The 25,039-nt window shown below is 41.7% G+C and overlaps 1 protein-coding gene across 1 annotated transcript in view; it reads left to right on the top strand.

The window, feature by feature from the left end:
* LOC142463287 (ovochymase-2-like) overlaps positions 1 to 25,039 on the top strand; it is a 134,696-nt gene that overhangs the window by 19,207 nt on the left and 90,450 nt on the right. The window contains exons 4-10 of the mRNA XM_075565831.1: positions 398 to 538; positions 2,989 to 3,086; positions 5,155 to 5,290; positions 6,564 to 6,734; positions 9,216 to 9,437; positions 12,758 to 12,898; positions 16,381 to 16,617. Coding sequence (XP_075421946.1) covers positions 398 to 538; positions 2,989 to 3,086; positions 5,155 to 5,290; positions 6,564 to 6,734; positions 9,216 to 9,437; positions 12,758 to 12,898; positions 16,381 to 16,617 — 1,146 coding nt within the window. The remainder of the gene's footprint in view (positions 1 to 397; positions 539 to 2,988; positions 3,087 to 5,154; positions 5,291 to 6,563; positions 6,735 to 9,215; positions 9,438 to 12,757; positions 12,899 to 16,380; positions 16,618 to 25,039) is intronic.

Genomic DNA, 25,039 nt, shown 5'->3' with positions numbered 1-25,039 from the left:
TTCTTCAGAATGCTCAACCCAACCACATGATTAGACCATTTAAGTACATGGCTTGTGTCAAATTGCCATGGCAGAGGGAACATCGCATCCTCAAGGCAAATAATTATACTTTCTTCTTCACTTGAACGATACACCCAACCATGTCTCCCATTCCTGATGACAAGCCTAGAATCTAGTTTATGATGCCTGAGTCACAGGGTTATGAAGGGACATCATTTGATGGCACATGATCTAAATCTTCACCTCAGAGGCTTAGAGCACAACTACGAGGCCACTGTTCCGCCCTACATTATCAATAGAGTTTATTGCATGCTCATATCCAGTACGTTGCTGCAGCCTATCTTCATAATATCCAAGCTACATGATATACAATAATGTCATTTGCCTTTTTTCACAGGAATATACTGTGGTCACTCCACTCCCGAGACACTGGTTTCAGTTGGAAACAGGCTGTTGGTATCCTTTAACAGTAACAGTAAAGCGACAGATAAGGGATTTAAGGCTCAGTACGAAGCCATAGATCCTATTAGAATACCAGGTAAATAGAAATAACATTTTCACTTTTTATGCAAAATAGAGAAAAACACGTCTTCATTTAAAAAAAAAAAAAAAAAAAGGCAAGAAGGAATCTCAATACTCAAAAATAGTGGTCCTCCTCTACCATTGCCGATCACGCACCGCGGTGGCTGTGTGTTTATTTGCATAATTGTATAGCTCATGCGTTGTAATAATACAATCAAGAGTTTGGTCAAGCAGCTTAAAAAAAATCAAAAATACATATCTTTTTTTGTTTTAATATATGCAGCCTTTGATTACCTTTATTGCAAACTAATTACCTAAGCTGCAGATCGATTGGTTCTCCTGTGATTGATCAGCAAAGTCCTGTTTCTCTAAATGGCTGCCTTTCAGTTTTAAATCAATCCTTCAGTCAGTGTAACACAGCAGCTATAATGTATTCTTATATTACTAAGGCAACTTTACCTATTGTTACAGTTTTGCTGCTCAAACTGCTGGAAAAAGTGTTACAAAGATCTTGCACTCCTGGGAAGGTGGACTAAAACCTGTTATAGAAATCAAAGGATGCTCAGTATATTAAAACTCATTACAATGGCAATAAGAGTTGAATTTTAAAATAAAAAAAGTTAGTAAGTATTATCCAATACTACAGAACAGATTTAAAACAAAAAGACACCAGGTGCACATGTTTGCACACCGGAATCTGGTCTTGGATGTTTTTACTGTATGTACTGTAGACCGTAATCAAATCTAAATAGTAAGGATAAGTAGGTTAGCAAGTTTGAAACCGAACTTCGCAGACTTCGGACTTTGCTTGGGATTACAAGTCAAACTCAAGAACGCATTTTCAAATCCGAGCAAAATTTGAACCAAACCCAGAGAAAGACTCATCCTCTGATTTGTTCTTTTGTTTTTCTTCTTCTTGTTTTTCACCAAAGGCAGAGAGGAGATATACTAAATGCACCCATATTAAGTTTAGCAGAGGGGCTAACACACAGGTATAAAGAGGCCCCACTACTGACCTGAGCACTTTCTCAAAGGGTCTGCTTCTGGATACATATTTTTACTCTGCCCTTTATAGGTAAGAGAAATGAAGAGGTGCACAGGGCTCCATGGTGTAAAATCCTTTTGGTTTCTGTTTAAAACATAGCAGAAGTAGAGCAGATCTACTCGCAAACAGTCTTAAAACATAATGCTCGGCAATATTAGTGGAAGGCGGCAGGTTTCAGCGGTGCGAGGATAATCTTTCAGCGTCCTCGCTTGTGTCTCCATTTTTGACTTCTTCCCTTATGAAGTCCGATATCAGGTGATTCCCAAATGCGTTTCATCGCAAGTAGCGATTTCCTCAGCGGCTAAGTAAATGAAACAAGAAGTATAATTATTGTGCGATCAATGTATTTGGCAAAAAGTTTTTTTTAAGTTTCCTTGGTACTCATCATTTGGCTATTGTATCTTGCCTAATTTCCAGTATATCTACATCAGAATTGTTCATTACCTACAGGAATCAAAACTCCCCGGGGATTCTGGGCAGGGCCGGCGCAAGGGTTTCATGTGCCCTAGGCAAAACTTAAAATTTGGACCCCAAAAATAAAGTAAACCTGTGCCAGCCACCTCCGTTCTGCAGTCCTGCTTCTCCTTCAAAATCGAGCGTCAAATGACACCGCGGACGTCACAACCGACGTCACATGGTGTCTCATTGCCATGGCAACCGTGACGATGATGTTGCGTTACCATGGTGACGTGCCGCTGTGGATTCTGAAGGAGAAGCAGGGCGGCCGGCACAGGCAAGTGCCTAAGGGCGGCGGATTTGTAATTCCACCGCTGCGTCCTAGGACCTTTGTGCCCTAGGCAACCGCCTAGGTTTGCCTAATGGATGGGCCGGCCCTGATTCTAGGGTCTATATATAAACATAGGGAAAAGTGCTTAGATGCACTCTTGTATTTATTGGAGCAGAGCTGCGGCATATGTAGAACAGTCTCTTACATCTGATGCAGTATGTTAGCCTTGCACCACTACAAATGTGGAGGATTTGGGGGGGCAAATAAAAGGTCAAAAGAGTGATACCGACTGTGATACATCTCATGATGTTATGTGCACCATATAACTCCTCCCAAGTTGCTCCTACTGACACTCTCCAAGGTGCAAACTAGGGCAGATAGGGGGAAATTGGCACAAACTGCTTTAGTATACTGTATAAGTGCCAGATAAATATGCCCTGGTTTCTCTCCAAAATGTCCTTGATAGAAGACCCCAATACCTGTAAGATTCCTTGGTGAAAACAATGAATCAAACACACCAAGTATATCACAGAAAAAAAGAATTAAAAGAAAAAGTTAATGGGTACTACAATGTTTCACAAGTCCATATTGACATCAGCTGTTGTTTGATTAATTATTGAGGTGCTTGGCTTGTGTTTACTTGTCAGCTTTTATTAAACTTGGCTAATAGCTCTAAATATTTCCATTTGCTCAGAAATTGTAGGAGGTGGAGGACATTTACAAGGTGACACAGGGGAGTTTGAAACACCCAATACACCTGAAAACACATACAAGAATGATGCTCTCTACCAGGTAATTCATTACAATAGCGCTAGCTCAAATATTGCTGTTCTGTTTGTTGTTCATAGAGCTGCTTGGCGTTCACATTCTGCATGTGCTGAAGGATTTACATGAAATGCTTTATTGACTTGGCTGCATGGAAGAGAGAAATTGAGGCCAGGTGCGGCATCATTCTCTACTTTTAATTGCATCCTATGGAGATAAAGCTGTAATTAAATACAAATCAATCAGGACTTGTAATTATGGAATTCCATACTGTCTATCAATTTAATAATGACTTGCGGTGAGAAATGCAATACACAGTTGAACAAAGCCATTTGATGTGCTGTGAAAGAGGGCAAAATCAAATGCAATATATAATTATATAATTATAAATAATATAAACACAGGTAATGATACAGAATGACACACCTATCATGGCCGCAGGTTCATGAAGGTATGTCATATGTCAAGCACAAATCTCTAGCCATGCAGACTGTCAAGATTGTATAGTAGTAATAGGAAAAATAGACATATGATACCAGTAAAAAAAAATATATATATATATATATATATATATATTCAGTTTAATAATTAAATACAACAGTGGTGTTTGTGGTTCTGTAGGGTTACCATCTGACCACGATTTAAGAATTTCAACAATTAAGACATACTTAACCTATTCCCCAGCCTTAAGTATCACTTAGAAAACCTATATATTGCCCTGAAAATCTGGCCTTTTGGGTAGCCCTATAAAACTGAACTTGAGCACCATTAGAACACAAGAATGTAATCCCAGCCATAGTGATCACATAGTGAATTCATTCATTTGCTTTGTATTCACTTGTATACAGGGTAGGGGCAAGGGTGTTTGGTGCCCTAGGCGAACCTTCAGCTTTGCGCCTCCCCACCCCACACACAGACACAATTAACTTTATGATTTTTTTTCTATCTAACTAAATAATTCTCGCTCCCCCACTCACTCATTCTATCTCTCTCCCTCATTCTCTCTCCCCTCCCTCACCTCCTCCATTCTCTTGCACCCCCCCCTCCATCATTCTCTCCCGGTCATTCTCTCTACCCCATCTCTCATTTTATCTCCCCCCATCATTCTCTCCCCCTCATACCCTCATTCTCTCTCTCCCTCATTCTCTCTCCCCCTTCCCTCCCTCATTATTTCTGTCCTCTACCTCAGGGGGGCGCAAACTTTTTTCCCTGCGCCCCCCTGCCGGCTGTCCCCTCACTCCCGCGCCCCCCCCAACCCCAACTTACCCGCGCTCCGGCGTAATGATGTCACGTTGCCATAGCAACGTGACGTCACATGACCTCGCAGCGTCATTTTGACGCCGCGTTGCCATGGCGACGCAGGGAGGAAGCCGCCAAAGCCACGGTAAGTTAGGTTTACAGAGGCCCTGCAGCTCCCCAGGGCACTTAATTTAAGTGCCTTCGGGAAGCGCGCGGGGCCTCTGTAAACCCCATGCCCCCCGTCGGCAGTCTCGCGCCCCCAGTTTGCGCACCGCTGCCCTACCTCATTCTCTCTTCCCCTGCCCCATGCTCTCCCCTTACCCCATTCTCTCCCCCCCCATTCTTTCTCCCACTCCCTCATTATCTCTCCACCACTCCCTTATTCTTGCCCCCCTTTTTCTCTCCCTCATTCTCCCCCCTCTCTCCCTGTCATTCTCTCTCCCCCCACCTCTGTCATTAATCTTTCTCCCTGACCAACACAGAGGACAGCCACAGAAAACACACACACACAACCTCGCCTCTCTCCGGTCCATGCTGTTTCCTCCTCTGCATGGCCCCGCCCCCAGGCTCCTTACACCCCTTCTGGATTCGCTGAATTACTCAGAAGCACCCAATCAGAATGGAGGAAACTGCTCAGACCCTTAGAAACTGCTTGCTCTTGGGGATCGGGGAAATCTGCCGCCCCCCCAAATTCCACCACCCTAGGCGGCGATCTCTAGTTTTACTAATGGTTGCACTGGCCCTGCTTGTATAAAATGACAGCCCAAGATGACTGTTGTTACAGGGGCATGTAATGTGTCTAGTACAAGTTCTCAATTGTCCAATCTAAACATATGTGTATTTGTCTTCTGCACAGTGGAAACTTTCAGTAACCTCTGGTCAAAGGATAAGATTGGCCTTCGATTCATTTGACCTTGAACCTGCAGGGCCAGCTGGCTGCAAGGATTTTGTTGAAATTTATGATGGGAACATCAGAGGCTCACACAAAATCGGTATGTTTTGTATGCATGGTAAATTAACTCCCCTGGCACAGCTGGTTCTCAAAGTGATGCAGAACATGTCAATGGTGTTCACATACCAATGCTGGCTGCATCAGTCCGATCTGGACAACCAATGACATAAAACAAGATAGGATTCTCAGTGCTCATCTGGTATGTGCTAGATTATGCATAAGATTGAAGTGTTAATGATACAGTATTGATCACTTTATCAAAAGATAGAGAATGGGCAGAGCAGAGCCAATGCTTTAAAAGAAAGTATATATTAGAATTGTTTTAATAAGAGTCATCAATATGATTACTATTTATAAACACATTTACGTTCAATACAAAGATCTTGCAAGAGATCCCCCATGTGCTTTACAATGAACATAGAATCGTCAATTTAATGGGCAGTCCTGCCTAGCATGAAAAATGAACTAAGTGAACTTAACTAAGTGAACTTAATATGTTATTAAGTTAAATGGTGCTGGGTATTTAAAAAACAATAGGTTTATAGTATTTTTAAATAATTTCATAAACCATTAACATGTCAATGGTAAATAAATACTTTGGAGGGGTTTTATAATATTTAACTCATTTTTACTGGTGTCCCTTCTAACTCCCTGGGAAACAAAATGGCTGTCAAATTTACAAGCAGCACAGCTTCATACTTTGATATACAATTCTAGTGATTATCTTTTCCTCACATAATGACCAGACCTAAGAATTGCCTAGCAGGCAATGAGTTAGGCGCTTCTTTTTAAAAAAAAAAAATTGTATTCCCATCCTAATTTAATCATGGAATGAACTTAATCCACTTTTAAATGTGGGATCCCCTAAATTTGTTGCTCCCAAAGACTTTTTGCGGCAACTTTAAATGTAGCACTGAATACCCCTTTTCAGAAGGTTGTTAAATATGTCCCATTCCTGTACTGTACCATTGACAAGGCCTCAACATTTCACTGCAACAAAATGAATTCAGAACGTGTTCCGAGAAGGACTAATTTGTCCATCAATAAAAATAACAATCAGAGAGAGCAGCGGTTAACATGACTGAAAACTGGGACTCCGTGTGCAAACGTTGTAGACATGTCTGTAGAGCAGAGGCAATGAAGTTGACATGCAGAAGAAACAATATATTGCAACCCTGTGATGAGGAGCCAGAAACGCAGGAGCACAAATAAATAAAAAATAAAATGAACTTTCCGACACATCAATAGCATATTCAGGAGGTATTGGTATTAAAGTAAGGTCTTCATTGAAATAAATATCATTCCGTTTACAGGTCATTTTTGTGGAGGAAATATTCCAGCCCCCCAGATTTCCTCTGGGAATACATTGATTGTGCGGTTCAAGTCAGACGGTATTGGCACTGGGAAGGGTTTCCGAGCGGCATACGTTGCGTTCCACGGAGATATTCCGACTCCCACAGCAGCTCCTCCTCCTCCTTACATTGGTGAGTAGAAATAATTAAAAAACAATTTTTTTTTTAACATACAATAAAGTTGGTAAACAAACATAGCTATTAATGCAGTTGTAAAGACTAGTTCTGTTTCAGCTAAACTTTAATAAGCATCTGAACAGATTTTAAATCTCTAAAAATTCCACATTCTGCTAAAAAAAAAAAAAAATACACACAATATCCTTGCAATGAACGGACTCCTGTAATATAATTTGAGATCTAGAAATTGTGAAAACTAATGAGGTAAATAATCATGTACAGTATCTGAAGAGCTCACTTAAATGCTATGAAGCTCACGGATAACGTGCATAGAACCACTTGCTATTTGTGGTACAGAACATGTGTGATCTTCCCATAGTGACCAAACCTCGGGAGGAAGGATTAATAGAAAATATCAGTGCTATACTGTTTGGGTTTTGCTAACCTTGTAAATCAACTTATACAAGTGCAAACAGTGTTCCTCTGGATGCCGTATAGTACATTGATAATATAACCTAGCTTCTAACATCCTCCTTTTGTTATTAACCAGCCTCTATATTTCTATCTGTGTATGGCAGAGGTATTACCATACACTATGGAAGGTGAAATATTTGAAAACAGGAAAAATTGTCCAACTTCAAGTACATGTATTATTTTTTTATAGAAAACTTGTATCAGAAAATGTAATTAACTGTAACTCTAAATTGTCTCCAGACATTAGCAAGAAGTTATATTTGAACAGTGAAAACTCTCGGTAATAATATGCATTACATTTTCTTTTCTTAGCCCCTCAGTGCCCTACAGATGTACAGTGAACACTGTATATCATTTGGAGAAATCTATAGTTCCCAGCACACAAAAAGTGGAAAAAAGGGGGGGGGGGGGAAATATGCCAAAAAGGTTTAATGAGCAAAAAACACAAATCAAACGATATGTAAGTGCAGAACAGAACCACAACACATCAAAAGAAAATCGGGAGAAAAAATAAGGAAAGGAAGGGACGGATGGGGTGGAGAAAAGGAAAAAAAGTACAGGGAAAGGGGGGCTATTTTCCTTGTTTTTTTTCTCCCGATTTTCTTTTGATGTGTTGTGGTTATGTTCTGCACTTACATATCGTTTGATTTGTGTTTTTTGCTCATTAAACCCTTTTGGCATATTTTATTTTTACTTTTTGTGTGCTGGGAACTATAGATTTCTTAGGATTACTGTTTGGGTGGAAAGAGGGTCCTCTCAGTTCCACGTTGCACCACCTCTTCTCTTTCTACTTCATTACATGCGTTTTGTGTGCTGTCTATTCTGATTTGTGCTGTATATCATTTGGGTATTGCTCATTTTCTAGACTGCATTCGCAAGACCCTAAACAAAATGGAAGCCCCTTCCATGTATATCAGCAGAAGCAAGAAGCGATAGCGCATCTGAAAGCAATTGTGTGAATGCTAGTTCCGGGGGAGGGTCTGTGGCGACAGGGATGGAGAGAGGCAACAGAGAGACTCTTTTTTTGCTAGAGTCCCAAGGGCTATATATACCACCCCAAACACAACTTTAGACAAGACATGGAGAGACATCTGTGCACAAAAATCAGTCCACCTGGGATACATGCTAATTTAGATATGCAAAGTACATTTATTTGACATATTAGCATATTTCTCAGGTATCTCAGGTGGGCTCCTTTTAGTAAACAGGTGCCCCTGCACATGTTGTCTAACGGTGTATTTGGGGTGGTATATATATTTAGGACTCCAGCAAATTAGAGGCTCTCACGCTCTATTTCTGACTCCTCCCCCCAGCAAAACCATATTCTAGGGTCTACCTTTAACTATGACCTATCCAACATCATGAACTATAATGGAGCACGATAGGCATTTTTAGAGGGAACGCCTCTTTTGCATATCATTAGCACTAACGTCCATTATGCTTAACGCAATGCTTTTTACAGGCCAAAACCAGGATTTAACATGACTTTAGTGAGCTTAGAAGGTATCCATTAATGCTTAATGGGGCGTTAACATCTCATTAAGTCAATAATTGAACTCTGTAGAGCTGGGCCTATATGTGCTCAGTTATATGTTGTTGCCCAGAATCCTTTGCTGCAGTGGAAGCACTGCAAACTATGTGATTATGGGTTTATATATCTCTATCTCTATCGATATATATACACTGAAACGTCGGGCATATGTGTACATTTTGGATCTAATAACCCATTTTTCGTGATTATCTCTTGTACTCTGGTATATTGGATCTCTAGGGATCCTTATAGACTGTAACTATTTACCCTTTACCATGCACCACACCGTCTCTGCTGAGGCCTGTCTCTCTCTCTCTCTCTCTCTCTCTCTCTCTCTCTCTCTCTCTCTCTCTCTCTCTCTCTCTCTCTCTCTCTTTTGCCTTTTTTCTCTCTCTCTCTCTCTCTCTCTCTCTCTCTCTTTCCTTTTCTCTCTCTCTCTCTCTCTCTCTCTCTCTCTCGCATTTTTTTTATTTTTTTTGTCCTATTTTTAGAATCAGGCTGTAGTAGCAATGCCCTGCAGGAGGGTCGTAAGGGTTCCATCCACTCCAAGAATTATCCCGACACCTACCCTGGAAATCTTCACTGCAACTGGAACATTACTGTTGCTGAGGGCTTGCTCATTAAACTGGCAATTACAGAGCTTGCTGTGGATGGGGAAATAGGAGCATGTACAGGAGACAAGCTGGAAGTTTCTGATACCTCTGACGTGATAGGTAAATATTGATTAATGTTCATATCTATATGAAAGGAGACGAGCACTTTGATAACCTTGATTGCAAGAGGAGCCCTGGAGCATTGCAGAGCAAATAGGACCTGCATCAATTAAAATGCAATGCTCCAAAATAGACTTGTTACTGTACTGCACCGTGGACAAACAAGCAAAGGTCTGCGGTGACGGGGATAGTTTCTGCTGTGATGGAGCTGCGGGGGTGTCCATACTTCTTCATGTGACCCTCAGCAGCGTCAATCCTTCGATGCCGCGTCCACCACAGTCACGTGATCGCGCTTGGCAGTGACACTGAGGATACTAAGCTTTACTTAGTTATAAACTTCTGTCATTTCTGGAGAGCACGCAACTATTTTCCTGGCTATGCACTGTTGCAATGTTTTTATTAATAAAGAGAGAATAACGAAGCACTTAATTTTGTTGATAAAGAAATGTAAAAAAAATATGCAGTGCATCGGATCAGAATAAGTGTCATCAAATATATAATAATGAATTATATAATAAAGAATAAGTAGGCACTGGACATGTGTTTAAAATTATATAATAAGAAAACTTCCATTAATTAAATAACGAGGAATAGGCCTAGAACAGTAGGGAAGATTGTTAGATCTGCACATTTGCGGATTAGTTGCACTTTAAGTCAATTATGTGGTTACTGAGTTAATATTACTGAATGTTAAAAAAAAAAACCTGTTAAAAATGTATGTTGTTTCTTTGCAGTCCTTCATACACATCACACATCTACAAATCTAACTCATCCAGATGTTCAGGATGAGTTCACATTACTTAGAAGGGGTTTACACTGAAGGGCCTATTCTACTAGCTTGATAAAATCAATGCCACATTGAACGGATTGGCATGAACCTACCTCACATTCTGACATTTGTGTTATCACGGTATTCAGAGTGTTATCGCAAGTCAGAAACCGTGAGGTAGGAAAATGCCAATACCGCTCGGGATAGCTGTTCTGGACCAAGCACACCCTGAGAGATGCGTTGGGACAGGCAGGTTAACTCAATCCCATATATCAAGCAAGGGAACCTTCTTACTTGCTGAAGTGTTTATTTGGGGCAACAACATACAAATAAAAAGTGGGGGAAAGTACTGAGAGAACACTGGGACACAATAGCAATGTAGGGGAAGGGGAGCTATGAGGGAAGTGGCCTAAATGCAAGATATAGGGATAGGTAACTTTACCAGGATAGGAGAGATGTCTGCTCAAGATGGTTGCTAGAACTAAAAGACAGCATGCTGGTCTGGGGTGATGGGAAATGTATTGGGACAATACAACTTGGCAAGGGGAGGGGGAGCAGTCCATCCTAGTAAAAATGCAGGGGGGTTGCCAAGGCAACTGGCCAAGAAACCCACAAGGGGTCGCAACATTGTTGCAACAGCTAGGCTGAGGAGTGCTGGCAGCCTGAAGACAGAGAGAACACAATCCTGTTCCAGGACAATAGCAGTGTCCTTATCTCTGGCTTTTTCTAAGTTCTAGCGCTGTGATCTGCCCGCAGTCTGTAAGAACTGCGCAGAGAGCTGCATCTCCCTGCACAGCTCATATAGGCGTTCGCACTGTTTTAATTAAAAAATTTATAACACAGTATTGAAGCAGGGGGTCTCCGGAGCAGAACCGCCTAAATTTCAGCCTCAGTACTCCCTGCTTCCTGAGTTACAGATCCCAGTATGGGGTGCCGGTATGCCCGCAATATTAAAATCTCCCGCGTCACGCCAGGACATTTAAACAATGCAGGGAGTTACCGGCACCCCATACCAGGGCCTGTAACTCAGGAAGCAGGGGGTCCCAGAGACTGAAATTAATGCGGTTCTGCTCCGGAGACACCCTGCTTCAATAATGTGTTATTAAAATCAAAATAAAACAGCTTAATTACTGCTAAGGTAATGAAGTGTTTAAGCAAGAGTACCTGGTTTATTCGGGTAGAGAGGGTGGGTGAAGTGGCTAGTTGCCCCAGGGTGGGTGGTTAGGCCTATGAGGAAGGATGCGGAGTTAACCCCTCCTGCTACCCACCAGAGAGGCTTAACCATCCACCATGGGGCAACTACCCACTTCACCCACCCCCTCTACCCCCAAGTAACATTAAAAAACAACAACCCTACTACCTATCCCCAACATCCCCCCCCCCAACCCAACACATACAGTATAATACTGGGCAAAATTCCTATTATCTAGATCTGGATAACAGTGCATTTGCTATTAAAAATATAACATTACCCAGCCAGCATAAAGTAAATTAAATATCTACTTACCCATGCCAGAACAAGGGGAGGAGTCCTCTTCCTCCTCCCCCCCCTCGTCATCAGCCCTGCGAGTCCCCCGTCTCTCTCTCCCCCTTCTTCTCTCACTCTCCCCCCTCTAACACTCCATCTCCCTCTCGCTACTGCCCTCTCTCTTCCCTCTTCTTTCCCCCCAGCCTCTCTGCCCCCTTGCTCTCTCCCCCCACTCTTCTCTCACAACTTCTCTATCTCCCTCACCTCTAAGGCTGAGTCCCCGCTGGCGCTGAGCACGCTCATGCTTGGAGAGTGCTCCAAGCATGAGTGCCAGGTGTCCTGTCATTTACGCGTGGGGGGGACGGGGCATTGAGCACGCTGGAAAGTTAGATTTTTTTGTTTACATAAGCTACAAGCCCCGGTGAGCGTGTGTGCCTGCGCACGCACACCGCGTGAGCGGGGACTTACATATATCTATAAAGGTAAGAAACCGCAGCAGGCACCGCCGGCTCAGTGTGCTCAGCGCTAGCGAGGACGCAGCCTGAGACTGCGTCCATTTTTCTCTCAGACTCGCTCTCCCTCAGATTTCTGCCCTCTCTTTCAGACTCCGCCCTCTGACCGAGTGTCAGACTCTCATCCCTCTTTCAGATATGCCCCTCCTCCCCCATCTCTCTTTCTAACGCCTCTCAACGCCAGCCCCCTGGCCCTACCTGTGTTGCGAAAGTATGAGGTACGTCCGGGCCCTACCCGGTGGCGGAGGGGGCAATAGCGGAAGTTAGGCCCGACTTCCGGCTCGGTCTAACTTCCGGGTTTGGACCACTGGAGTGGGCCCCTCTCTGCCACCAGGTCCGTGACAGACATCCCTGCGTTCCCGCGTTACCCCCCTGTCGGTAGCCCAGGACATAATAAAACTAGAGGAAAGTCCCTGCGCAACTATGCAGGAAGGGAGACGCTTCTTTATCAATAATCTTACAAACAGTTGTAATGGAACCAAAAAGGCATTAAAAAATGGTGTTAAACATCGTTGAATATTGTGTTTAAAACACACAATGTAAATGACCTCTTTTTGCATTGTCCCTTTAGGAAGTTACTGTGGGTATTTGAAGCCTCCAGTGATCATTAGTTCAAGCAACAAGCTTTTCCTGAGATTTTCAACAGACACACAGAGGGCGGAGCACGGGTTTCAAGCAAAATGGGAAGCTGTTCACCCTGACGATATTGCAGGTACTGTACTTGTGAATCCCTAGCAGGGCATACACGTAAAAATGAAAATTCATTGCTATTTACTTTTGTGTGTTTGTTTCGAATCCGTTCACAGGCAGAAAAGAGATTCATTCCATTGATTTTATATAGAACAGCAATACATAAAAGTAAAAAACAAAAAAAACAATGAGAATATAGCTGAATATGTTATTATAAAGGGGGACGTATAATTGCAACATGAAAATTATCGTTTATAACTCCTATTGAGTAGATTTGCATTTAATTAGTCTAGAACAGGGGTGGCCAACCGGTGGCCCAAGGGCTGCATGTGGCCCCGCTGTGCTTCATGTGCTGCCCCTGAAGGGGAAAAAACAGTGTAGAGAGATCATAGAGACATGGAAGAGGAGAAGCCAGAGCACCCACCCCCTAACCAGCTCCTCTCCTGAGCTCCTATGGACTAGCGACCCCTTGTGGGCTCCCAGCAGCACAGGGTACAGTGAGTCTGCTGAGAGATCCATGTGGTGCTGGCTGTGGAGACTGGAGAGCAAGGCCGCATCATGCTGAGAGCGACCGCGTGGCGCCGTGGGCATACGCTCACGTGGCGCGATCAAATACGTTGATTGAAACGTAAAAATAAATATAAGGATAAGTATTAACTTAGCATCTCTATGGTAAACAAAAGCATTGGAGGGTTTTTATGATCTCTATCTAATGTCTTTTGGTGATTACACTGTATGCAAGTCCTTAAAGGCACAGAGAAATTGCCAGCTTCACTAGGACTTCTGTTTGCTAAGTAATTATGAGCCACGCATAATTTTTTAATAGATCAGATACACAACTATAATTATGGTCATAACCCAATAAAATCTGCACTTCCGCCAATAGGGAAACCCATGGGAATGTATAATATAGTTGCTTTAAAATATACAGAAACCATGCTTTCATGTTGGTTGAAATTCTAGGCAATAATGACTAAAGAATGTCTAAACATTTGAATCAGTAATAGCTGATAATATGAAAATAAATGTTAACATGTATGCATTATTGGCATGGTAACCGCCTGTTCTTTATTATAGTACCTGCGTGACGGGCTTGCAGGAGATTGGGGAGGCGTGGTGGGCGCGTCACAAGCTGGTTCGCCCTCATTGGCTGAACCACTCACGTGACTCGGACGTCACGCAACCGCGCTTGAAAAAACAAAAAATGTTGTCACTTCAAATCACAGTCGCGCCATCGCGCACACACACTAGAATCGGCCTCATAGGCATTAGGCCATTTGTGCTTGTCGCGCGCGCTATCACAATCGCACTAACTATACGCTCAGCCCAAGCATCATTACTTAAACAAATTTTTAAAAAAAGCTCTACACCTCTGAAGGTTCCATGTTGCTGCTCAATTGTAAGGTACCAGAAAATTTGGAAACAAAAATGCCACAAAAGTTCTAAACACCCAATATTGTGAGAGAACAGTAAAAAGATGCAGAATACACATCAGGAATAGGCACAAACACACGATGGGAAAAAAGAGATGAATTGCTTTACATCCCTTTACAATGTTTATACCCAGTTCAGATATTCATTAAAATACAGACATTTTCAAGAGTCCAATGTAAATGCATATGTGTGAACAGTGGCGGATATCGTGTTAGTCCCGTTAGGTCCGGGCCTAGGGCGGAAACATTTTGGGATGGCAAAAAAGTCCGCCCCATATTCTTTGGCCACGCTCTCGGGCCAATCGGGCCTGATGGGAAGGCACTTAGCTGTTGCAGCCTCCTCCTTACCTGCCGCCCTCCTCCTTCTGAACCGCAGCGTCAAATGACATCATGACGTTGTGTTGCTATGGCAACGTGACGCGACGTCACGTTGGTCACATCTGCGGTGTCATTTGACGCTGCGGTTCAGAAGGAGAGGGGCAGCAACAAGGAGGCGGTCGCAACGGCTAAGTGCCATGGGGCAGCAGATTTTTAAATCCGCCACTGTGTATGAATATTGCAGAGAAGGAGCAAAGTGAGTAAGACAATGACTGGCACTGAGTTTGAAGCAGGGGAGCCTGTCGGCGTCGATGTCGGCTCCTTGTGACCTTGGGCAAGTCACTTTATCTCCCTGTGCCTCAGGCACCAAAAACATAGATTGTAAGCTCCACCTATGCCTGCAAAATGTCTCTGTATAGCGCTACGTAAAACTAGCAGCGCTATACAAGAACATGCTATTATTATTATTATTATTATTATTATTGCATTAGTATTGTCTGTTCCATATACAAAAGGATTTTTATTATTGACGGTGACTATGCAGTTATACAACATTTCTGCTTAGTATGTAGGTAAAATTCTACTTTTTTCAAGTACTGTATACTTTCCCAGAAATCTAAAACAGTTCCTTCTATAATTTCTTCAATGACATTATTCTTATTTTAATGTAAAATGATTGCATTTAAACAACAAGCCCTGCCTTACTAAATGTTTGTTTCAGCAAACTCTTAGATCATTTGTACATAAAATAGAACAATTGGATGTTATTCTTACCATGGACTTATTCATAGGCTATGCATCTTGTGCACGTAAATCCCACGGGTATAATTATCTCAAAACCTGCATTACTTAAAAAGTGTGACTGTCTGCTACAGTATATTATAAATTGGCCCCACATGAAATCACAGATTTTCAATGTGAGCTGATAATCTGCAGCTCAATTCCTAGGAAAATATGGGTGCATGTTACAAATTGCATCACGAGCCATAATGTATTTTGTTCTCAAATGCCAATCATGTTAAATATGGATTAAAAAAAACTAGACAAAGAGAAAGAACGCGGGATAAGACAAACTTTCGAGAATTCTTCCCACTAAAAATGGGGCTTAGGTGTATAATCAATTAGGGGATAAACCCAGACAATAGGGGTGTTTGTCAATGAATAATGAATACTGGGCGGTGCCCCTATTCAAAGATAGAAATAAGAAAAGTAAAAAGAAACAGATTATATGGGGCAATCATCTCCCTTTACAAGTGTAGCCCTGTTTACTCAGTATCACAAGATTGGTGTAAAGTAGACGTTGAGCCTATATTTAAAAAGGGAGTTAGATCACTACCAGGGAATTACAGACCTGTAAGCCTGACATCAATAGTGGGGAAGCTACTTGAAGGTTTAGTAAGGGGTAATATTCAGGAATACCTAATTAATAACCAAATTATTAGTAATAGTCAGCATGGATTTTTGAAGGATAGGGCAAACTAACCTTATTCATTTCTTTGAGGCGGTATGTAGGAATTTAGACTATGTCAGGGGTCTGCAACCTCTCAAGGAGCGCAGATATAGGAAAAAGAGAGAAACATACAAAATAGTGCAATACAGTATCTCTGTCTGCCTCCTGTCTGCCATCTGGGGATTCAACCAGGAATTACGGGAGTGAAGACGAGCGACGCGAGCCCAGCTGAGGAGGAGAGTTTTAGTTTTTTTTAAATCTGTATTATTTTGTATTATTTAACTTTTTGCTTATGTTTTATAGAGCTCCAGTCATGTGGTGGGAACTCCAATGAGGAGAGTGGTGTGATAAAATCCCCCAATTGGCCTTACAACTATCCAGTCAACAGTATGTGTGTATGGCTCATAGAGGTGCCTGATGGGAAAAAAATTACCCTAAACTTCACTCATTTTGATTTAGAAGATGTAGACTTGTCAACTCGAAACTGCTATGATTATGTAGCAGCTTACGAAGAGGGTACTGGATCAGTGGTAAAATATGGTAAGTCTTTCATGATTTTAACCTATTTACTAAACTGTGCTATTCCTTAAGAAAACATCTGGAGCAGAAGATATGTTATGGCTTATTTATTTTATTCCATTAAAAAACATTACCTTGTCAAGTAAGCTCTAATTTATTTTTTTATGTACCACTTGGATGGCTCTGTCCAGTGTATGTATATCTTTATTTATATAGCACACACAGTGTACTCAGAGCTTTACAAAGACAATACAGTACAGGGAATTATAATACAATAAACACAGCAAAGTGAAACAATAGGAAAGGAAATCCCTGCCCCGGAGAGCTTACAATCTAAGTGGTATGTTGGGGAATGTACAGAGACAGCAGGTGATGGAATACGTGCAGTAGATGGCAGTGCTTGGCCACAATGGTTTGTAGGAGTTAATGTGGGACAATAGCCATGAGTGCAGGCTGTTGGGATGCTTCAGTTAAGAGGTGGGTTTTCAGGTTGTCTTAAGGTGGGGAGAAAAGTTGCTTGGCATATACTGTAGTGAGTGTGAGGGAGTTCCACTGATACAGTGCAGTGAGGGGAAACGGACTATAGAGTTGAAAGGGGTGGAAAGGAGACAGTTGTGTGTAGAGTGAAGGAGATGAGCAGGGGCATAGCGAGAGATGACAGATGATATGTAGGAAGGAGCAGATGAGGGGAGAGCCTTAAAGGTAAGGAGCAGAACTTTGTAGGTGATCCAAAATGTGATGGGAAGCCAGGAAAATGGATAGTGGGTGCTAAAATTTGAATGGGGTTCGGTGGCAAAAGGAAAAAATGAATGCAGGTAGTCATGTAAATTAGGTCCCACTGAAGCATTAGGTGATTTCTAATAAGTACTCAAGATGTGCGAACATTCCCCCTAAATTTGCAAACCTGGTGAAATAGGCCCTTTTTTGACAAACTTCAAAAAATCTGATTTTTTTTTTATAGTTTGCCGAGTAAAATTCTCCACAGGCTGAAATAGGGGTTTTGCTTTAGCAGAGACATTATTGACTGATATACCTAATTAAACAGTCCTCTATACACCACATGCAGCAATACATATGAACACCCCTGAAATAAAAGTCTTCATGAAACGTGGGGAGCACAGATACCAAAAAGGAAGAAATAAAAGACATTGCTTCTTAAATAGGGTGTAATGAATGACATGATATAAAGTGCCCACTCACATGGTATAATTACCAAGCACGCATACATTTATCGTGGCACTGTAATCTTTGAGTAGTAATCCCCACTGGCTATAGATATCTCGAGATGAAGGAGAAAAAGGAATAGCAATAGTGCAGACCAATATAGTCTAAAAAGTATTTATGTAGCAATATGTCAACAGTGCAAATTCACTCCTCCCTCCTCTCTCTCCTCCCTCTCCCCTCCATCCTCTTCCCTTACCAGTGCACACCCACACTTACCAACACAGATACACAGACACACACTGCCACTTACACACACTTCCACACTGCCACACACACACACTCCCTGCCACTTACACTGCTACACACACACACTGCCACGCACACACACACTGCCACTTACACACACTGCCACTTACACACACTGCCACGCACACACACTGCCACGCACACACACTGCCACGCACACACACTGCCACGCACACACACTGCCACTTACACACACACACACACACACACACACACACACACACACACACACTGCCACTTACACACACACACACACTGCCACTTACACACACAGTGCCACTTACACACACACTGCAACACACCCCTCCCCCCCACCACCCGAGAGAGAGCTGTCCAAGTCAGAAGCGCCGGAGAAGGTAGGGAGACGAAGCAGGAGTGAACTCGAGTGAATGGGTGGGTGATAATACATATGCTCGGGAGCAGCAGGGGCCATAGTACAATGTGGGGGTGCCGGCTGTGCCGCAGGGCCATCATTGGAAGTCGGCAGGAGCGGAACACGGGGTCTGGGTATTAACAGGACAAGTTGTCACTTCTTGGGGGTTAATTAACAAGATCGCTGCCACTACTCACGACCTCCGACGGCTCCAAAAGGAAGGGCAGGCTGACATGTGCGCACTGATATAATGCCTGGCTGCACGTCAAAATGCATCATCAACCAATCAGGTTGGGGGGAATTTCAATTTTTTCAGCGCGCATCCGCCAAGCAGGGGAAGAAGACAGTTGCAGGGACAGCAAAAACCGCGTGTGTTGATTAGGCGGCCATGACGAATCGCCTGCGGGCCAAATGCACACGCCCATGGCGAGCGGGCGAATATACTGTGTGTATATGTATGTACATATATATATATATATATATATATATATATATATTTATATATATATATATATATATTGTACACAAACGAGTGAATACCGCATCACTTCCAAAAAATTAATGCAATGTCAAATAAACCTACCTAAATCAGAAAAATATATCTGATATAGTTGTAACAGAAGTAAAGTATAAGCTGTAGGTGGTGCTAGAGGAAAAATATAGATATATAAACACAGAAGAAAAAGAAACCTCTAAAGTAGCACTCAGACAAAAATTTGCAAAAATAAGAAGGGTACTTTAATTAAATCCAAAAGATAACAGAAATACAAACAACTGACTGATGAGCCTGCCTGTCTAAAAATAAATTGGTGGACACAAGAAAAAACAAAAAATAATCAAAAACACAGTATAATAAACCCAGAAAAAATAAAAATAAAAAATTGATGCCCTAAGAGAAACCTTGCTCACTGAGGGAAAAGATTATTTCCCGCAGTGCAGCAGTACAGACCGGCCGGTCACCAGAGATGTTAATGGCTAGTAGACATCATAAAAAAAATTCTAAACTGAGAGAATATACACAGAGAGAAATATATGTGCTGTACTGATAGCAGTGAGAATGTCAAATACACAGGGATAAGCCTAATATCTTCCAAAACATCTCAAAACCCAATTCGACAAAATCATTAACACTGCAATTAGGAAACAATAAAGCAACAGATGGATAAACAAAAATATCTGCATAATTAACTAAAAAGAGGTATGTATAAGGGGAAAACTGTCAGAACTGTTAATAAATTACTGATAAAAAACAAATCAAAACCTAATTCCCATAAACTTGAAACCCCCATAAGAAAAAATATAAAAAAAGGATTCAGATATAAACTGTTACTTCATTGTTTCCATGCAGACTCTGCAGTATCACCTATAGTAGAAAAACATTTTGTTTTTCTACTATAGGTGATACTGCAGAGTCTGCATGGAAACAATGAAGTAACAGTTTATATCTGAATCATTTTTTTATATTTTTTCTTATGGGGGTTTCAAGTTTATGGGAATTAGGTTTTGATTTGTTTTTTATCAGTAATTTATTAACAGTTCTGACAGTTTTCCCCTTATACATACCTCTTTTTAGTTAATTATGCAGATATTTTTGTTTATCCATCTGTTGCTTTATTGTTTATTGTTTCCTAATTGCAGTGTTAATGATTTTGTCGAATTGGGTTTTGAGATGTTTTGGAAGATTTGCTTTAATCTTTGTCTTCTTTCCTCTATTATCATAGATCAATCTATATCATATATTCTTGCTGGTTATACCCTGTTCCTGTTTGGAATGCCAAAACCACTGTTTCAATATGGCACTACTCTCCTTCCATGTATAGGAATTTACCTACAAAAAATATCCATCGGCTATAGGGGATATTCTCCAGGATGAAATTCGCTATGTATATGTACCTAAAACCGCCCTATTGGGTGATTACCATGATAGGATTTAATGGACCTAAGATGTGATTAAGGATGCTGTTTCTATCTCTACAAATAGGATCCATGGACTGCTGTGAATTATTATATGTCTGGGCACCTCTATTATTATTTGCCCATGCGCGAGGAACTGTTTCTGTTAAAACTGATCGATCACGATCAGAACCCATTTGAGGGCAATCTGCCTATTCAAAGATGGCGACCGCAACCTGCAAATTCTATTGCGCATGTGCGAGAAGTATGGGAAACCTCTCATGCGATCGCAATGATATTGTGACGTCACTAAGGGCAAAATAGAAAAAAACCACAACCAAGATGGCGGGCGTAACAGTTAACTTGCCAATGCGCATGTGTGGTGTCTAATACTCAAATCTCGCGGGACTATACACGGCTGTGGATCTTACAGAGACTCCATGTTCAGCACCAATCACAGAGGGAATTAAAAACACCTATTAAATATGTTTTTTTGGCGCGAATCTCTTGATTATCTGCTACCTATTTAAATGCTCCTGTCACATAGCCTTAGTACCACTCGTGAGGAAGCCTTTGTGGGCGAAACGCGTTAGTGGGCTAATTTTAATTTTTGCTGTTGCTGACCCTGCCTGCCTTCAGTCTTATTTGGGACCATCAACATTGTCCAACATCCTGGACTTTATTTGTGGACTGTGCTGTGCTGACTGATGTCTGCAGTGTTTCATTCTCAAGGAGCTGAGTATCTTTGTTCACCCATCTCTCCCTTTGTTTTTCCCATCTGTTTATATTTGTGCATTTGGGTCACTAAATGAACTACTCTACATATATTCCTTGTTATAATATTATACAATTGTATTAGGCTTATCCCTGTGTATTTGACATTCTCACTGCTATCAGTACAGCACATATATTTCTCTCTGTGTATATTCTCTCAGTTTAGAATTTTTTTTATGATGTCTACTAGCCATTAACATCTTTGGTGACCGGCCGGTCTGTACTGCTGCACTGCGGGAAATAATCTTTTCCCTCAGTGAGCAAGGTTTTTCTTAGGGCATCAATTTTTTATTTTTATTTTTTCTGGGTTTATTATACTGTGTTTTTGATTATTTTTTGTTTTTTCTTGTGTCCACCAATTTATTTTTAGACAGGCAGGCTCATCAGTCAGTTGTTTGTATTTCTGTTATCTTTTGGATTTAATTAAAGTACCCTTCTTATTTTTGCAAATTTTTGTCTGAGTGCTACTTTAGAGGTTTCTTTTTCTTCTGTGTTTATATATATATATATATATACATGTAGAGATATCAGTACCGTGTTAGCCGAGCTTCAATAATGAAAAGATAAATAGATGATACCGTTCTGTGCCTAACGAAATGATTTTATTTGTGCGAGCTTTCGAGATACACTGATCTCTTCTTCCGGCGATGTTACAATGAATGAAGCAAAAGGTAAACTTTAAAACAGTGTCTCTTGGAATGTTATCTGTGCTGTTCCTTCCCCCGGTGTGGATGTGTTTTATGGCTAGAGGTTTCAACACATCCACACCGGGGGAAGGAACAGCACAGATAACATTCCAAGAGACACTGTTTTTAAGTATACCTTTTGCTTCATTCATTGTAACATTGCCGGAAGAAGAGATCAGTGTACAGTATCTCGAAAGCTCGCACAAATAAAAGCATTTCGTTAGCCACAGAACGGTATCATCTATTTATTTTTTGATTATATATATATATATACACACATACACACACACACAGTGGCAAGAAAAAGTTTGCGACCCCCTTAGGATTTTCACATATTTCAAACCTAAAATGCTATTAGATCTTAATCTAAGTCCTAATAATAGATAAAGGTAACATGAACAAATAACACATAATCATGATACTTTTTCAACATTTATTTATCCACAAATGTTTCAACATTCAATATCCACGTGTGAAAAAGTATGTGAACGTTTAGATTCAGTATCTGTGGCACTCCCATGAACAGCAATGACTTCAACTAAGCGTTTCCTGTAACTGCTGCTCAGTCTCACACACCGGTTTGCGGAAATTTGACCAATTCTTCCTTACAGAACTACTTCAACTCAGTGACATTTGAGGGCTTACCTGCATGGACAGCTCACTTCAGGTCGTGCCACAACATTTCAATGGGTTTTCGATTCGGACTTTGACTAGGTCATTCTAAAACGCAGAATTTCTTCTTCTGCAGCCATTCTTTTGTAGATCTGTTTGTATGTTTGTCTTGCTGCATGACCTACTTTCGCTTCAGCTCACGGACAGATGGACTGACATTCTCCTCTTGAATCTTCTGATACAATGTAGAATTCATGGTTGTGTCAATGATAGCAAGCCATCCAGGTCCTGAGGCAGCAAAGCAGCTCCAAACCATCACACTCCCACCACCATGCTTGAAGGTTTATTTATCAAATGTTTTACCAGGAAGTAATACATTGAGAGTTACTTCTAGTTTTCAAGTATGTCCTGGGCATAGAGTTATGATGACAAATACATGGTTACAAATACATAGTTACATTAAGTGAACAAGGTTATACATTATATACAAGACATTGCATGCACAATTTAAGATAATATATACAGTATTATGGGCGTATGTAACAGTTACTGACGAGATTCAAATGTGAGACAGCTTTAGTTATGAAAGAACTTAGACTGGTGGTGGCTGTGAGAGTCTCCAGTAGATTGTTCCAGTTGTGGGGTGCACGGTAAGAGAAGGAGGAGCAGCCGGATACTTTGTTGAACCTTGGGACCATGAATAGTGTTTTGGAGTCAGATCTCAGATGATAACTGCTGCATGTGGTAGGGGTGAGGAGCTTCTTCAGATAAGCGGGTAGCTTGCCCAGAGAGTATTTGAGGGCAAGAAAGGAAAGATTAACAATCTAGTTATTTGAGCATTTCACAGTGATGTGTGTTGTAGTTGCATTAGAGGAAAAAACTGCATATTGACTTGTAGAGGGTATCAAATTTGCCAAGGTAGTTTGGGGTACCGTGCCATATACTATGTCCCCATAGTCTATAATTAGCATCAGCATCTGCTGTGCGATGCGCTTTCTGACCAGCAGACTTAGGGAGGATTTGTTCCTATATAGTACACCTAGTTTGCCATAGGTTTTGGATATCAGGGTATCAATGTGCAACCCAGATGTTAAATGGGAGTCAAACCATTCTAGTAATAGAATTGGTTCTGATCTGGAGCTCATTCATTGGAAGCTTTAGAAATTTAGCCTTGGTCCCAAATACCATTGTTACAATCTTGTTAGTACTTAAAAACAGTTTGTTTTGGGAAATCCAATATTCAAGGCTCAAAAAGTCAGATTGAAGCATGTGACCAAGATCAGAGAGGTTAGGGCTGTGTGCATATAAGATTGTGTCATCCGCATACATGTGTATTGAAGCTCCCTTACAAGCTGTATGAAGATCATTAATAAACACTGAGAAGAGTCGGGGCCCCAGAAAAGAGCCTCGCGGGACACCACAGGTGATATCCAAGGTGTTAGTGTTAGTGCCCGAGATAGACACATGTTCGGATCTACCTGATAGGCAGGAAGTTTTAAGCATGCTTCCCTATTCCAGAGCACTGGAGTTTATTTAGAAAGATAACATGATCAACAGTTTCAAAAGCCTTTGCAAAATCTAGGAATATTGCACCAGTTAATAAAGGCTTAGTGTGCCTACTGTGTGGTTTACTTACATCCCACCTAACAAACTGAGACGACACAGTTTTGTGGAAGTAAAAATGGTCACAGCTTTATTGTTTTAACAATACTTGCAAATAACCGTCAGCCATAATCTTAGTCCTTTGTCATCCCTATTCTCGGTATCTTCCGGTGGGGGGGGGGGCCTCCTCCACCCGCCCTAATCTACCGTCCTCCGGGAGAGACACTCTCGACCGCCACCGGGAGACTATTCTCAACCGCCACGTCATCCGCTCACCCTAGGTCCCCCTATCATGGCCGCCTGGGCCAACTCGCATAGGATAGAGCCCAGCTACCAAAGATTGGTGCCAGGGGTACAGCGCCCGACCGCCTGCGTTGGTGCCTCCAGCCCGCACAATCTTTTCAGGGGGACTGTTACCTGGCGACCCATCCGCATCGGGTGGAGCCCCATTTCGGGTATTCACGGTGTCCCTACGATAACTGGCCTGACAGTTCCGCCGAAGCTGTGACAATGAATCTGATAACAGATTCATAAGATATGGTTAGTCACAACACAACATTACATTCTCAATGGGATGGGTAGGTGGGAAAACATAATCAGTGAGCAGCTCCTGCAAGAGCAGGGTTTAAATAGCCCGCCCGATTCACCCCCCTCCCCCTGTTGGTGCGCGCAAATCTAACAACCCTCGTGGTGGGGGGAGGGGTAAGGAAGCCACAGTATATACATCATGGAGGCACTCATCCCTTATTGATGCGACGGCCCCATTTTGGGACCTCTGCCTCTCTTAAAGGCTTAGTGTGCCTACTGCGTGGTTTACTTACATCCCACTTAACAAACTGAGACGACACAGTTTTGTGGAAGTAAAAATGGTCACAGCTTTATTGTTTTAACAATACCTGCAAATAACCGTCAGCCATAATCTTAGTCCTTTGTCATCCCTATTCTTGGTATTTTAGGGCGGGGGAGCCCTCCTCCACCCTGAGTTTCATTCCACACTGGGTCTCATTGCAAAATTTTAGGAGAGGCGTTACCG

This window comes from Ascaphus truei, chromosome 1 (assembly GCF_040206685.1).
Source record: "Ascaphus truei isolate aAscTru1 chromosome 1, aAscTru1.hap1, whole genome shotgun sequence".
Classification (NCBI taxonomy): Eukaryota; Metazoa; Chordata; class Amphibia; order Anura; family Ascaphidae; genus Ascaphus; species Ascaphus truei.
This window is presented reverse-complemented; position numbering and strand designations above follow the sequence as displayed.